Source organism: Zonotrichia albicollis, chromosome 4 (assembly GCF_047830755.1).
Source record: "Zonotrichia albicollis isolate bZonAlb1 chromosome 4, bZonAlb1.hap1, whole genome shotgun sequence".
NCBI classification, from domain to species: Eukaryota; Metazoa; Chordata; class Aves; order Passeriformes; family Passerellidae; genus Zonotrichia; species Zonotrichia albicollis.
In genome coordinates this window covers 14,954,781-14,971,167 of record NC_133822.1, presented here as the reverse complement: position 1 = coordinate 14,971,167, position 16,387 = coordinate 14,954,781, and the positions used below count along the sequence as shown (strand labels likewise).

The 16,387-nt window shown below is 42.4% G+C and overlaps 1 protein-coding gene across 19 annotated transcripts in view; it reads right to left on the bottom strand.

Moving 5' to 3' along the window:
• MICAL3 (microtubule associated monooxygenase, calponin and LIM domain containing 3) overlaps positions 1–16,387 on the bottom strand; it is a 173,231-nt gene that overhangs the window by 15,741 nt on the left and 141,103 nt on the right. For 16 of the 19 annotated variants that reach the window (XM_074538878.1, XM_074538877.1, XM_074538876.1 and 13 more), the window contains 5 exons: positions 13,665–15,546; positions 12,664–12,758; positions 8,978–9,028; positions 7,279–7,386; positions 6,076–6,169 (listed from right to left, as the gene is read on the bottom strand). In XM_074538878.1, coding sequence (XP_074394979.1) covers positions 6,076–6,169; positions 7,279–7,386; positions 8,978–9,028; positions 12,664–12,758; positions 13,665–15,546 — 2,230 coding nt within the window. Of the gene's footprint in view, positions 1–1,304; positions 1,356–6,075; positions 6,170–7,278; positions 7,387–8,977; positions 9,029–12,663; positions 12,759–13,664; positions 15,547–16,387 lie in introns of all 19 variants that reach the window. The other 3 variants (XM_074538896.1, XM_074538880.1, XM_074538881.1) reach the window with 2 other exon arrangements.

Genomic DNA, 16,387 nt, shown 5'->3' with positions numbered 1-16,387 from the left:
TCCATTCTGAAACTTGCACTTGGATGGATATTCTGAACTCAGGTGGATGTTGTTCAATAAAGTCTATTGTGCCATGAATAATTCACAACGGGTAGGTACAGGTAGATACTAAGTGGGACAGCCTCCCTGGAGCAGGAGAAAAAATGGCTGTTAAAAAACTGGGCAAGATTATATTTAAAGGATCAAATACAGAACACAATGAAATCAGGGAAGATTTCCAGGGATGTGTCCTGGATCAGGCCTAGAGCGTGTAGGTCTTTCCCTCTGTAGAGCTGGTCTGCCATGCAGTCCCTCAAAAAAACACAAGATCAAGCAACTTCCTACTCTGAAAGATAAACTAAATGAGACCCTCAGATAACAAGGCAACTGAGCAGAGTTTGCTTTCTATTGGATCTGCTAACATACAGACGTGTTCACTTCATAAGAACAGATTTTGGGTGGTTAAACTAGCAAAGGAAATTGTAATTTTCAAGGTAGGCAAAGGCTAATCAAATGTCATTTGCAACCCAAAAGTTAATCTCCTACTAAGGGACTCAGGAAGTAACATTAATTAAAGCAAGGGCAGAACCATGGTATAGAGCGATGACCAGATTCTTAAGTGAAAATGAGAACTAAACACTGCAATGTGTGTTTAGCACTAAATGGGGTATTAAACAATAGCATAGCAAGAGGCTTAATAGCTGTGGAGTGATGCAAACCGGATTCCAGCAAAAAATTACTGGAACTCTTTACAGCAAATTCTTTTTTAACCTTGCAGTAAGACAAAACAAGAAAGAAGACATATGTGCCATCTGCAAATGTTTTCAAAGTCCCTTGAGGGAGCATTTTTGTTTTCTTAGATCAACAACACACTCTGGCTATTCCGGAAGGAAAAAACAAGCCTCGGAAGGGCAAGACTGAGGCAACAGCATGACTAATCCTTGACAGTGCTGTTTGTTCTGCTGCCCCCCTTAAAATACTTTCCTAAAGAATACTTCAGTGATAGAGTTGGACTTCTCAAAGGAGAAGCAAAAAAAACAGAACGACCTTCCACTGCTCACAGGGAAGGTGGCTGGAGTGAAAAGACTAAGCAAATTTACAAAAAATCAGCACTGTGAAAAATAGAAGAGGGAGCCTTACACATGTTTTGTGGAACATGCCAGGATCTCCTGTTCCTGAGCTGGAAAAGGGGTTCTGCTATCATCAGTCATGTGCAAGGGCTGTTTCTTCTTGTTTGTGAGCCAAGGATGGGAGAAGTAGGTGAAGGGAGGGTGGGGAGGAGTGTCAGCAGGGTTAGTGTCAGCAGGAGGTTCAGCCATACATACCACCCAGATGCAAGTCGATGAGGTCACTGTAATAAGACTCTCCCCAATAGTCTACAACAAGGAATTGGTGAAGACAGAGTTATTGAGTCAGACACCCACCCTAGTGCCATACCATCAAAGCAATATATGAGAAAGACATAGAAACAAAAAAAGGGCAAAGAAGAGACAGGCAGCTACACACATGGGCACACACATATATAAACTAACACTGTATCTCTCTCTTTCTCTGTATTTATACATATATGTACACACACACACATAAATATATCACATAGACATTGGGAAGATGAAGAGAAAATTTCCAGAAGGCAGGCTGGACTTCCAAGGGGAAAATGAAGAAGTTTACACAGAGACACTTCACCTATTTCGGTTTGCAGCAGTACCTGACACTGATGTCTCTCCTGCTCTTGCTGAGAAAAGCAGAATTAATCCTGTTGCTTTGGAGCTGAGCAATGTGTCAGAAGGGAACTGTAATTTCTTAGGACAGCTGCAGGAAAGGTGTAAGGGTTGATTTTCTGGAGGTGAGTGAGTGGAGGATGGAGTGTGGCACACAGGTGAGGCACTGAGTGCTGACACGGATGGCAAACACTCAGGTGTAGGAAGATGGGATTGTGTGCTCCTGCTGATGCAGTCTCTGTGCCAGGGTTTTCAGGACAGAGATGTGCATTCCCACAGCTGCTAGAGACAGGGGCACCATGAGTCTAGCACTGTGGAACATTTTGCTGGGAGGAGACAGATGGAAGTACTGAGAGCAACATTTCTCACTGCATATGATTCATTTGATGTAAAGAGGTGGCTCTTAAACTTTTCAGAATTGATCTGACAGGAGATGTTTTCCAAACTCTTAAAAATGACTATCAAGCTTTATGCTAGAGGGAATAAAAGAAAGGTTCAGGAAATTTCTGATTTGACATATTTTTAAGTTCATGATTGACAAAAAAAATTCACAGAGGAAATCCAAGTCATTAGCATGTCCAAACAGGCGAATGCACTAGAATACAAATACACAAATATGCAAATGCACTCTAATACAAAGTACTGCTGCATTACTCATATTTTATTACATTAATTAACTCATTCAGGGTGTCCCTAAGGACACCACAGAAAACTGAGAAAATTCTTCATTCATGATGCAATAGGAAGGGGGCAGGGAGGGAAGGAAAACAAGGGATGACAGTAGCTCAGACCACCTGTACCTTTCTCTGAAGCAGAGCTTACACTGCCACTCAAAATAGAGCTTACCCTCCTAAGCATTCATTCTTGCTCTGAATGCAGCTATCAAAGATAATCACAGAGAACACATTAAGGCAATAAAGTAATCATAGCTTGGGAGATTTTCTGAATCAGAAACTAAACCTTACATTGAGCATTCAGCTTCTGAAAGAATGGAAGAGCAACTGTGCCATGCCTGAGGCGGAGCTAATTTTAAAAAAGAAAAGAAAGTAGCCAAGAAGGCACAATTATTTTGTCAGAATTAAAGTTGATGGTGACCTCCAAAATGTTTCTGAGTTTGATTAGTTGAAGAGCAAGTATGACCCTATAAATATTCCACCTTGACAAATAGCAGACAATGTGTGAAATTCCTGGAAAGAATATTGAGCTGCCTGTATCTATTGCTAAGATCAAAAGCTGTAATCTCTCAGGAAAACAGCAGGCCATCACTGTGAAAAACTGATTATCAATCTTCTCAGTATAAGTTACTTGCCAATAACATATTAAGGATGATGCTAAATGGATAGAAAGTAGAAACAATTATTCTAAATAAATACATTTTTATCTATAGAACTGGTTTTTGCTTTTACCAGTTGAACTGAAAAATGCTTTTTTCTAAAAATGGAAAGTGGTCCCGATGTGAGAAATTTGAGGAATTAAAGTTAGTAGAAGACCTCTACAAAAGAAAAATTTGCAAGATGGAAAGATGACTAAGAAGCAATAGTTAGAAGATGCTAAACTACATAGAGAACTAGTTCAGATGGTCTTGTCTTTTTCTATAATAGAAGAAGAAAAGAATCATTGCAAGTTACTGAATTGTGTTTCTTCTGTCTGGATTTTTAAGTAGTAAGAAACTACTATTAACATTACCCAGAACTCCATATTTAAATGCTGATCAATAAGTGGTTTTTTCTTTCCCTGCATGGAAGGAACCTAAAAATCCCACTCATTACAGAGCCTAATACATTGTCCTGGAACAGTCAATACTGCTGCCTATGGAAGAGCCATATTTGGATGCTCTACTGCAATCCTTCTCTATTTATGGGGAAGAAGTAAGTGCACAGCAGACACATCTCCCAAACTCCCCCATTTTTTCTCCTTGTACAACCTTATAAAGAGATTTTTTTGGTTTTAGATAGCAACACCACTTTACACACTGCCTTTCCCTTTTTGAACTTTTGTTTTCATGGTTTCCTTAGGGGAGGGACTGATCAGAGACAGGAGCATGACTCCACACCTTTACACAAAGTCCTTGCTGATGTAGTGGCCACTGTTAGGTCACAATGCAGATGACAGAAAAATGATACTTCCCTCTTGAATAATTAGTGGATATTGCAGGCAGAAATAACTTTATGGAATGTGATACCACAGATCTCAAAAAGAAGGAATTCAGTTATTTTTATTGCAAACATGTAAAATGTCTAGAAAAGAAGAAGCTGAGGGGAAACCTTATTGCTCTCTACAACTTCCTGAAAGGAGGCTGGAGCCAGGTGGGGGGTTGTCTCTTCTCCCAAGTAACACAACGAGAGAAATCACCTCAAGTTGTGCCAGGGGAGGTTTAGATTGGATATTAGGAAACATTTCTTCATGGAAAGGTTTGTCAAGCCCTGGAACAGGTTGCCCAGGGCAGTGGGGGAGCCCCCACCCTGGATGTGGCCTTTTAGGGACGTAGTTTAATGGTGGGCTTGGCAGTGCTGGATTAATTGCTGGATTCATGATCTTAGAGGTCTTTTCCAACTTAAATGATTCTATGGCCATGCAAGAGGACCTAGAGAGGTGAAGCATGGAATTGATTAATAATCTTGTGTTTCAGTCAACACAGATTAGAACATGCTCTTTTTTCCCCACTTCAACTGTGTGTTTCTGGGTAATCCCCTGAATTAGGGGGAAGAATTTAGGATGGTGAAATCTTTATGTCAGAGTTAAACTTTTGCAAACATATGACCTGTTGATAGAAATATTTTGCAAGAGCAAAGCATAGCCTAGGGACTTCCTGAAGAAGAGAGACCCCTTTTGCAAAGCAGGACCCACAATTTCACAGTTCTTCTAGGAAATTCACAAATACACAAGATCATCTAAGACTGCTCCTATTTGGGAGTGCTGGGAGTGAGAAGCTATTTATCCAAATTCTGCAGTGTCTCATACAAAATTGTAATTCTTACTCTGTCCTCTCTGAATGTGTTTTAGGCATTCTATGATTCATCAGTAAGAAAACTCTATAATGAATAATATTCTCTCAGCTGCTAAGATTTCTCACTTGTGCTGGCATGTTTACATGAAAGTAATTCAGCAGCTCATTAATCAAGATTATTTGGACTTCCAGATGAAAAGAAGCAAAATGAAAAGAACCATTAGAAACAATGGAGGTGGTTTTAGTAAGTCCAGTCACTGGCAGGCCAGAGAACAGAGTGAGGCTGCACAGGAACACACAGCATAAGGAAGGGGGCAGCCCCTCAAAGACAGGCATTTGCACAAGCCTATTTTTGATCTCACAAACGAATAAAGACAGTCTGATCATACTGAAGTCCTCAAGACTGTTCTTCACACTTGTAGTACCTATTTGCTTTGCTGAGCACTCAGTCCAGCTTCTTTGGCACACCCTTGTGGAGCACCAGACATGGCTAATTCTGGCTGAGCAGTAACTGGCAGGAAGCCACAACAGAATTCTTCTCTGGTGCACCCTCACTGCTTAATCAAGCTCCATCTTCGGAGGCATAGATGTGGCTCTTCAAGCAACAACCAAACATTTTCCAAACATCAGTTCCACTGTTGTCATTTCTGAACTCTGACCCTTGTGATCAGCTACATCATCCTGGCCTTGTCAGGTACACACACACTGCATTTGCCTGTTGGATATTTGACTCCTTGCAAATTGAGGAGTTTTTTCCCAAATCATTATACTACTATCAGCATTATCTGAACCAGGTAGTCCTCCACTGATATGCTTGCCAGATCAGATTATACTCATTTAATTTAATTTCAAGTACACACAGCATTTGTTTTAACAGCTTGACATGGATACCTTTCAGTACACATGTGCATTTCTGCTCTGCACAACTTTGTCAGAAGTAGCCAGTGTGCTGGGCTGTGCAGTGAGGAAGATGTTCTGTGATGGTCCCTTGTAAGGACACTACCTTGATAATCCAACACAATAGAGAAAGCACACACCATTCCACAATTATTTCCTTAACATACAAACAGGGTTGTCTCACTGTGACAACTCTGTGTGAATGGCAGCTGCAAAATCCCTGCAATTTTCCAGCTGTAGGATCCAGTAGTATGCACAAACAGCCATTAGTAGTAGCTGGAGAATTACCTCCTACACCTCAGGCAAAGGTAAATGATCTAAGTCTCTGCCAAGAGGGAAGTCCCAGAATTAGAAGAAACACAGGAAAAACAAGGCCTCAAAAAGATAGCAGAAAAGGGAGAAGGGATTCACACTGGGATCAGTCTCAAGGCTATAATGATCCAATTGCCTCTAAAATCCAAACAGCTACGGATTACTGCACAAGCACTTGGGAAGAAAACATGGATAACCAAACCAAGTTGTGATGGATACCTGCTTCTCCTCGAAGGGCCTTCTCCACAGCAACTCCTCTCTCCTCGAGTTGCCTCTGCTTCTCTTCCACTTGTTCCAACTGCCGCTGGATAATCTGTTCAGAGAGGAATGGAGCAGAACCTCACCAAAGCAATCCTCCTGCTCTGTCTGCAGCACACATCCAGAACTAAGAGATTTCAGTCAGATTTGCCTTTTCAGAAACAAATACTTGTAGTCAACAACACCCTGCTTTGTAGCCACAGCTCTCTTCATAGAGAGCAGGCAGGAATAACTTCCCAAGGCTATTTCCTGGGAAGTGCAGCAAGGAACATCAGAGAAAGAGAAAACAATTCTTATCTCTACTTGCTGCTCCTGTTATTTTTGCACATGTAGAATGTGTTAGGAAGATTATTTACATGAAGTGATTTATCAATTAGATTCTACTAGGGATTATTTTGATTCCTTGGCCTGTTGGGTCAAAGCTGTGTCCTAGCTGTCTAGAGACAGTCATGGGTTTTTCTTTAGTATAGTTATAATATAGTATTAATGTAATATAGTATAGTTTTAATAAAGCAATTGTTCAGCCTTCTGAATCAATAGAGTCAGATCCCAATCATTCGACACATTGGGGACTCCCTACATTCAATACTGCTCCAACAGCAAGCATCAAAGATTGCAGTGACAGCACCCTCCCCACCCCGTTGTATCTTAACTCTTAAATTTGCAAACACCTTGATATTCATTTATTTCCTACAACTCCTATCACCTGAACATTGAATTGAAAGGTGATGCTACTCAGACAGCTGAGCCTCTGCCTTGAGTCTTTTACAAATGCCATCACCTGTAGATGCTTTTAGCAGTTTTCCAGCAGACTTTCTGGTAATAAAGGTTAATTTGATAACACATCACCCACCAGCATACCCTAGCAAAGCAATGATAGGTGCAGCTCCATCAGGCATTATGTGAGTATCACTGCTCCATTCAGTGCATGATGGTTGCTAGAAAGGTGCTATGGGCATTATTTTTCTCACTGTAAAACTCTCATGATAGGTTTCAGCCATCCTTCACTTCTCTGTGGCATGACATGAAATTTGAAAGAGGGAGCAGGAGCGCTCATGTAGAAAGAGAGGATTCTGTTCTGATACCCTCAGAGAAATGTCAGGATCAGGGTGCTGTCACACAGAGCTGTCTGTGTGCCATGACAAGAGGCTTGTGAGACGCTACCTGAGCTCTGTGTAACCTCTTTAGCTCCTCTTGCTTGGCTTGTCTGCGGGCAGCTTTCTGTACTCGCCGCGTCAGCTTGGCGTTCAGCTCCTCCTCTGTGTAGGCCCTCTGAAGGAAGGAAAAACAGCAGCAGATCTTATTTACAAGCTCAGGGATATGAGGGCAGGGATGACCATTTTCTCCTCAAAAAATCTCAGAAGGGAGGTGTTCTTTCTTTGCCATGGCTGTGTCAAAAGTCAAGCTTCTGTAGGCAAAGGTGTTCACAGTGCCGTGAGCAACAATTTCAGGATCAAATCAGGAGTGAAGAAGCATTGAAGCCAGCTGCAAAGCTGTGATTTTATATGACATCCCACCCCTGCCTTCCACTGCTATATGAAACCTCTCCCAAAGATCAAATCAGTTTTTATTCTCAGTAATTTTCATTTTTCAATAAATTTAGCCAAATGGATTTAGACAATCAATGAGTGCCATGTAGAGGGTTCATCTTGACAGGAGTCCCCTTGATTTCATTTTAATTAGAGGATAAAGGCTTGTCTAAATGAACAGTTACAGCAGTGTAAGCTAAGAAATTACTACAGACTAATGTAGAATATTACACCACCAGAAGCCATCCAAAAGGGGAAAAGCTATGTTTATAGAAATAAAAGGGTATTTCCTCTTATTTTCTGTCAGTGAAACTAGTTCAAAAATATGTCTTTCTAACATTACTGAAATTTGGTTTAGGATCTCACCAGATACACTAGTTGGATATATCATGGCCTAGAAAGGCTTTCTCTCAAAGAGATTTAAGAGTGTCAAAAAAAACTTGACAACTGCACTAAGTAAACTACAGTGAAGAAAAAGCCTCTTTTCTCATGTACATGTATGTAAGCTTTAAGGGGCTGCTGTAAACATGTGTCTTCCACTTCTGGAAAGAGATGTCCATGGACAGTCAACTTCAAGAACAAAATGCTAAGTCAGACCACTCTGAAATTTGCTTGATTTAGTTATTGTGCTGCCACATTGCTCAGTCTACCTCTGTTGATGGTTCTCAGTGAACAGAGTTTAAGGTAGCATCACAGCTTAATTAAAAATCCCTCAGGTAGGTCATTGGCAAGCACCACTATTAAAGCTTCCAAAAGCTCACACGTTACTTGTTCTTTTTTGAAAACACAAATCCACGATGGTACTCAAATTAAAAGGTGAGGAGACAGAGCACATGAACTTTCTATCCCATGTAACACTGTTGTGACTGCAAAGACAAGATAATAAGAATTTCAGAAAGCAGCAACTTCTGCCTTGATTTTAGCTTGATACAGAATTTGACTAAGATTTGAGCCAACTCAGCAATTTTGAAAGCTGCTGATTGAAATGTGGTGATTCATTTGAACTCACATTCGAAGCATTAAAAAAGAAGAATATACAAACATATTTAAATACCTTGAAAACCAATTTGTTCTGCAGCTCACAGACAATCCACATCACTGCACAGTGATGCACTGATAAATGCATGCATTCCAACCAGACATTTCAGAGCTCAATGCATTTTTGGGAGACATCCTCTACAAAGAATTTGCTGCCCATGTCTGCTAACATCTGAGGCATGCACAGTCAGTGTTGATGTTAGTGCACATGTGGTTGGAGCTATGGATTCAATGGGTTAATGTACAGGGGGACATGCAATGCAACAATGGCCAACTAGTGGGAAGGGAGACACTACCTTTGACGAGTATGATCTCTTGAATGCCAAGGCGTGTGGTACATAGATCGACTTTAAAGGGGGAATGGTAAAGGGAGAAAAATAAAAAAAAATGCACAAAATGAAGCAAAATCAGTTCAACATTGAAAACAGATGCACAGTAATAAAACAAAGTGGTTTTTACATGAAAGGAAATTGTGCAAATGCTGAACGTGACCCAGACTGATGGAGCACAATGGAACTTCTGGCCACAAAATCAAGTTTCTAGCACTTTCCTGAAGGCAATTTGTTTTGTCAGCCTCCTTGAAGACACAGTCAACTAGGAAATACCTTTTTCTAGAGGAATTATTTGGCCTTTGTTTACCTGTATGAGAATGAAATTCTGGCTTAAGATTTTGAATAATGGCTTATTTCTGGAACATATTTGGTTTGAACTGGCTTGGCCAACCATGTATTACTCTGTCACACAACTCTCCATTTACATGCTGATTTACAGTCTCTCCCAGGAGTTGTGTTTATTCCACAGTTTTAAACTGTCTCCATTTCATAGAAATTATAATTGACATTTAACCAACATCATAACTTATTCACTGCTTTATGAACTAAGAGACACCAGATGGGCTCAGAGTGGGTTATGTGTCCTGCAGTAGTGGAACTTCCTTGTCTAAAAGGAGAGCCTCCAAAGATCTTGAGGAGCTAAAATCTGAGAGGGAAAGGAGCAGGAAAAGGAGGGGGAAATCACTACTTACCCTAGCCAAGGACATTCTATGCTACCCTGTACTCAAATATAAGGCAAGTGAAGCACTTAGCTTTATTTGCTAAGAAGGGAGGTAAATTTCCCTTTTCAGGTCCATGAAGTCCAGAAGGCATTGTGCCACTCTGGGCAAACAGACAGCATTTTGCACTCTCACATTTAATTAACTAAAACCAGTCACAAACGAGAAGCCAGAGAACAACATCAGCATGTTTGCAGGCTCCAGGAAAAAGCAAGCTACCTGTGGTGGTGAACACCTGAGCACAACACCATAACTGTACAGGAACAGTGACAAACACACACATGGTGACAATACACCTACAAACACAACACCCACGGGGCGCTCACGTCAGGAATTCTTTACAAGATGCTTCTCTTGAGAGACACCACATTAAACAACACTGAATTAATTCACTGCTGATCACAAAGAGCAGGCTAAACAGAGCAGGCTGTCTGGGAAGCAAGCTCACTACGTTACCAAAAAAGCAGCACAAACAGGATTTCACTTTGGAGAAGGGGTTCACATAAAAGTTAAGTAGCAAATAGTAAGTCAGCTCTTACCCATATAAAGTAGCAGGCAGGTTATAACTTAAAAAATTCAACTCCCACCCCAAACCAGTACAAACCCAGCTTGGTTAGACTCGAAGTTTGGTTACATTTCTTTTGACAGCAAGGCATTCCAGTCTTTGCATGTATATTCTACATCCTTGGATAGGATGCAACAAAATGAGGTAAGTCAAGCTTTCAGACCCATATCCTCTAAATAAATATATTCTCAAAACTGTTTCTTAAGAGAACAGATGCTGAGTAAATAAATTCTTAATGTAACTTCAGCAACTGAGTGAAGACGAGACACTACCACCTTGACAGAGCTTGTGAGATATTTTCAGTATGAGGATTCCAGACATCTGCAACTGTCACACATCATCCCCTCCTGTGCTCAGAGATGTGATCTGTCTTTCTGCAAAAGCCATTTTAAATCTAAGTATCCCAGCATAGGAAAAAAATGACCATCAAGGCAGAGCAAAAACTCTGTAACTCTTATCTGAACCCCAGGTATTGGGTATCTGTCCTCTGCTGGCCCCAGGTACCTCATTCTTCTGCATCTCTTGGAAAATGCAGAATTTCTCATGAAACGCCTTGAGGGCATGCAAGGGGGAATGGAAGGGGGAAAGAAAAAAGGGAATAAAAGAAAAACAAAATAATCTTCCTCTCAGATGAGATCTAGACCAACTAGGGAAAGAGATTAAAAGAGAGATAAGTAAATACAGAAAATTCCTATTTAGTTCATCAATTTCTTCCACCAGCCTTAAATTCATTCATTAGCTATTCTAGTTCATTATACCATATATAGTTAGAAAGCATTTCATGTGGCACTTCAATTTGCAGTACTTCCACACCTTTGCCATCTCAGCCAAGGGTCAGCTTGGCACCTGAGACTGATTTGCGCACGTGGGATGACAGGTTTGGGACAGGAGGCACAGGCCACTGTGCCTGTGGCATTTCCCTCCCAGAGGCTCTTTTCTTCTTGAGCTTTTTTAACATGTGTACCAGGCACCACCAGGAAAGAACAGTGGGAACACAGTTTTCATTTTGGTGTACCAGAAGAGCCTTAGTGTTCTGCGGGGTCAATAAAACCTCTACAAATTCCTCCAAACCTTGCCAATTCTGTCTAGCAGAGCTTAGAGGCTCTCAGGAATGAAAGCAGGATTCTTCATTACTATGATCAAACAGTTCCTTAAATTATTCCTTTGTTTTTGCATTAATAGTGACATTCTAAAAATAAATCAAATAATTTAAAAAAACTAGATTTGAAACTTTGCTTTCACTATACATTTTCCACATATAAATGTGTGCAATTAAGCAAAATTCTTATACTAGATCCTTATGCCAGTAGGGAGGGTGCACAGCAAGCTCCCTACCCTGGACTTCAGGAGAGCAGACTTTGGCTTCTTCACGGATCTGCTTAGTGGAATGCCATGGGATAAACCCCTGGAAAGAGGAGGGGCCCAGGAAAGCTGGTTAACATTCAAGGATTGCTTCCTCCAACCTCAGGAGTAATGCATCCTAACAAAGAGGCAAAAAATGCTGGGAGGTCTGTGTGGATCAACAAGGGGCTCCTGGACAAACTCAAACAGAAACAAGAAGTCTACAGAGGGTAGAAGCAAGGGCAGGTAGCCTGGGGGGAACACAGAGAAATTCTCCATGCAGCCAGGGATCAGGTTAGGAAAGCTAAGGCTCTGACAGAATTAAATCTGTCCAGGGACATCAATGGCAACAAGGAAAGGTTCAGTAGGTATGTCAGTGATAAAGGAAGACTAGGGGAAACATGGGCCCTCTCCAGAAGGAAATTGGGAACCTGGTTATCCAGGATATGGAAAAGGCTCAGCTGCTCTAACTTTGCCTTGATTTTCACCAGTAAGTGGCTCCAGGCACAGCATCCCAGTCACAGAAGGGGCTGGGAGAACAAAGAACTGCCCATGCAGGAGAAAGTCACATTTGAGAACACCTAAGGTACCTACAGGTGCACAAGTTCTGAGGGAACTGGCAGAGAAAGGGCCTAAGCCACTCTCCATCATATTTGAGAAGTTGTGGCAGTATGGTGGAGCGCCCACCGACTAGAAAAGGGGAAACAAAATCCCATTTTTAAAAAGGGGAAAAAGGAATACCCAGGAGATTACAGGCTGTTTCCTTTTAGTGCCCAGTAAAGTAATGGGAGAGTGAGACAATGGATCCTTCTTACAATAACAGAGCAGAGCAGCTTGTAATCATGGAAACAAGTGAAACCATCTTATTTTAGATAGGACAGTTCAGTTGCCTTACAGGAAAACCTGCTCCTTGGGAGAAAGAGTAAAAACAGCAGCAATTATCACCTAGGTTTCTGATGTGATTCTCTGAGTCTGTGATCTGGCTGGTGCTAGACCCATCTAAAATGCATTTCCCACCTACATACCTCTCGTTTGGATTTCTGGGAGGAGCGTTCCAGAATGTCGTCACTGGAGAGGTCGGAGTCCTCTGAGAAACTCAGGTGCTGACGGAGCTGTAGATCTGCCAAATTGGGCATAAAAAGGGGAAATTAGAGAAGTGCTAACAATCCTTTCTGTGAACTCTTTGAGCTCAGCTGTAGGTTGTTTAGTTGAGCACCAAAAATACTCAGTCCTTTCATGTCAGTGTCCATTGTTTTGCCTGGAAGGGATCAAAGAAACCTGCTCCACAAAATGACCAGCATGAGTCTGAGCTGTTCTAAGAGTGCATCACTTCCTCCAAATGTTGTCAGAAATAATGGTCATGGCTCTCTTTTTGTGTTGTATCAATGCTCTTAGGATAGATACAGCACTTGGAATGACAGCAGCTGGCTCTATTTTGGCTGTTTGTATATGCCAGAGAAATGTAACATGTTTGCTTTTAATCACATTTATGGGTAACTTCTTTACTGTATCCCAAGTTGCCATTAAACATCTCTGCCTGCAACTGGTGGGCATGTGAAAGATTTATAGGAGGCTGCCAACTGCCTCCTTCAGAGATCAGCAGACAGCCACCAGATTACAGAAATAACAGCATCTCTGCAGTCTTCAGCTTCTGTGGAGCCAGGTGGAAAGAAAGAAGAGAGATCAGACAAAGAAAAGATGAAAATAAGGTTTGAAGTAGGGATGAAATGTCACAAATTCCAACAAATTATGCTTATTTCGCAAATCTAAGACATAAAACAGATGTACCTTGTACATACTGAGAATTAAGACTTTAGTTAGAATTCCATTTTTTTTTTCAGTGGACTCTGTAAATATGCAGAAACACAAATTCAGTCCCTAGCACTTACCCCACTCTGCCCATCTGACACTGGGAGCAGCAGCATTCAGCACAGTAGCTGAACAACAAAGCAAACCAAAACTACTTTCAAGGACACCTCGGAAAAGCAGGAGAAGTGCACAGTGCACAGGCACTTATCTGTTATACCTGCAGCTGTAATCAGTGGAGCAGAGGGTTTGTGCTTGCCAGAATCCACTGTGGCATTACTTGAGGGGGTACTTGGGCAAGATTTCTCATCAGCCTTTTTCTTCTTGTCTTTCTTATAGCCAGAGAAAACAGACTTCCATAAGGACCTAGGCTTTGTTGCTTCCTCTGTCCCACCACTAGATTTGTCAGAAAGTCTGCTATCGTTTTTGGATTTCTTCTCCTTTTTGTTCTTACGAGGGGAGAAGAGGGAACTTCTCTTCTTACTCTTCCCACTGGAGCCTTCTGAAGAGCTGACAGACCCTTCAGGCCCAGCCATGTCAGCAGGAGGAGTGGAGTACTTCTCCGTAGCAGAATGATGTTTTCGTGAGGATCCCTCTGCTAATTTCAAGGCCAAATGTTTAGGAGACTCATAAAACAACTCTTTGGTCTTCAAGGGCATGGAAGATGCCTTTCGTGCCCTTGTGGCCCCACCAGCAGCTGGAGCAGCAGTCATCTCCATATCTTTCATCTTACACAGCTGTTTAGCCATGGCATCTCGTAGTGCTGGGCTCTTGACAGACTTCTCTCTGGCTCTCATTCTTTCTTCAGCAAGCTCCTTGGCCTCCACAGAAATGTCAGGGAACATTCTCTTCTTGTGGTGAACCCCTCCTTCCATGGAGGGTGGACCACCATTCTCTTTGACCAAGGGCAAAAGATGTGGTTTCTCTGGCCTTGGCCTGCTGGTAGGAGGTGTAAAGAACCTCTCGTGAAGGCTGGAGTCCTCTGTCCTGTCATCGTACGTGTCCTCCACGTCATCAGCAAACGGGATTTCATCCACGCTCTCCGCGAACGACTTCCGCACCTCGTCCCTCTTGGCCGGGAGGGGCTCCTTGGCAGGAGGGGCTGGCTCCTGGTGCCGGGGAGCAGGAGGGGTTGATGCTGGTGTTGGAGGTGACCTGGCTTCCACCTCATTCTGCCACAGTGCCTGGTACCTCTTCCTGCGCAGCGTGGCCGGCTCCTCGTTCTGAGGAGGTGGTGGGGGCGGGCTTGACGGGGGAGTTAGCATGGTGGAGTCGGAAGTGTTGAAGCTCTGGCTAGCCATGGTTCTCATGTTAGATGAGCTCTCCTGAAGGCCAAGCCCAGAGCTGCTGGACACATCTCCCCGTACTTCACTGGAAATCTTTAGCTCTTTTTCTGACGGAGATTTTGGAGTGAGCAGAGAAATCTGCTCATTTTCTAACTTGGATAGTCCCTGCCTTCTTGGGGCAGGCTGGGGTTTCACAGGATGGATCCTTTCATCCCCTGAAATATTCCTGCTATTGAAAGTCTTCTGAGGAGTTGCTTCCAGAGCAGACACAGTGAAGTTGCTCTCTGAGCGTTTGTTTCTGTCCACGGGGGTGAGTCCCAAGCTCCGTCGGATTTCAGCACTCTTCATCCAGAACTCTTCCACGAGGCTGCTCCGCTTCAGGGCTTCTTCTGCAGTAGTGGGGCTCCCCAGCTTTTCCACCTCACCATCCTGGCCCCTAAGGGCCAATTTGGCTAAAGGAGTAGATGTTAAGGCTGGGACAGGTTGGAAACATACTGGAGGCTCCACTGGGGATGGAATGGATGTTTCAGCAGAAGGCAAAGGCTGGGAACAGATAGGCATTTGAGCAGATGCTGGGGGTGAGGCCAGTGCTGGTGCTCCTGGCTGGGACTCTGTGAGTGATGGGGGTGCAATGGCTTCTGGTGATGCAACTGGCTGGGACAGCACTGGAGATGGTGGCACCAAGGGGCTCTTAACTTTCCTGTCTTTGGGAATTTCATCCTTTGGTCTTTCCTCAAGAATGAAAGGCTCAGGAAAAAAGCGTGGCTCTGGGGATTTTATTGCACGGCTCGTTTCAGCCAGGGGATCTTCTACCTCCTAGAGAAAAATGAAAAAGGGGAATGATAATAGTCACTGAGCACATGAGAATACAATTCCTTTTTTTTTTTTTTTTGCTTTTAACAGAGCTAGATAAGGAAACCATCCAAGTATCAAAATACTAATTTAATGTCCCAAAGTCTGCCTGCTAAACAAAAACTATGTCGGAGAGAATCATTAGATGGCCATCAAAAAAACAAGCTTTATTTTAATAGAAAGTGAATGCTGTCAGCAATTGCTGTCAGCAAACCAGACTCAGCCCACTGTAAAAGTAAACTGGTCTATGCCAAAGCTGTCCAAGACATTGTTTTAGCAATTCCTTAAAAAAAAAAAAACCAAAACAAAACAAAAACAATTAGAAGGGAAAATCTGAATTGAACATTGTAAGGGTCATGTACTTCCAGCTCTTACACACTGCAGTACACTTGCAAGCTGACAACACGACAGTACAACACGGACATGCCTCACTTCCTTAAGCTGAAGTATGCCCAGCTCTGGAACAAAGAAGCACTGCTTTGGTTACTATTGTAATTTTCAATTGCAGTTGCACAGAATCTGTTTTTGGCACATCGAAGACAGCCAGACCAGGATAAACAGGAAACACCTTATTTATGGCCCCCTCCATTTATCACATATACCTGTTGCTAGCTGCTCACTGAGATTAAAATATCCTGTATAATTCTGTCTGGGGCTTTGTGATGGGAACTTGTGTGGCTGTGATAGTCACTGCACTCTGAAGATAGGAAAACAGATAGTATTCATTATATTTTAAGGCTAATGAAGTCAGATTTCCAGATCAACATAAATATTAGAGTCAGAAAAGAAGGAGAGCCCCCTGCTG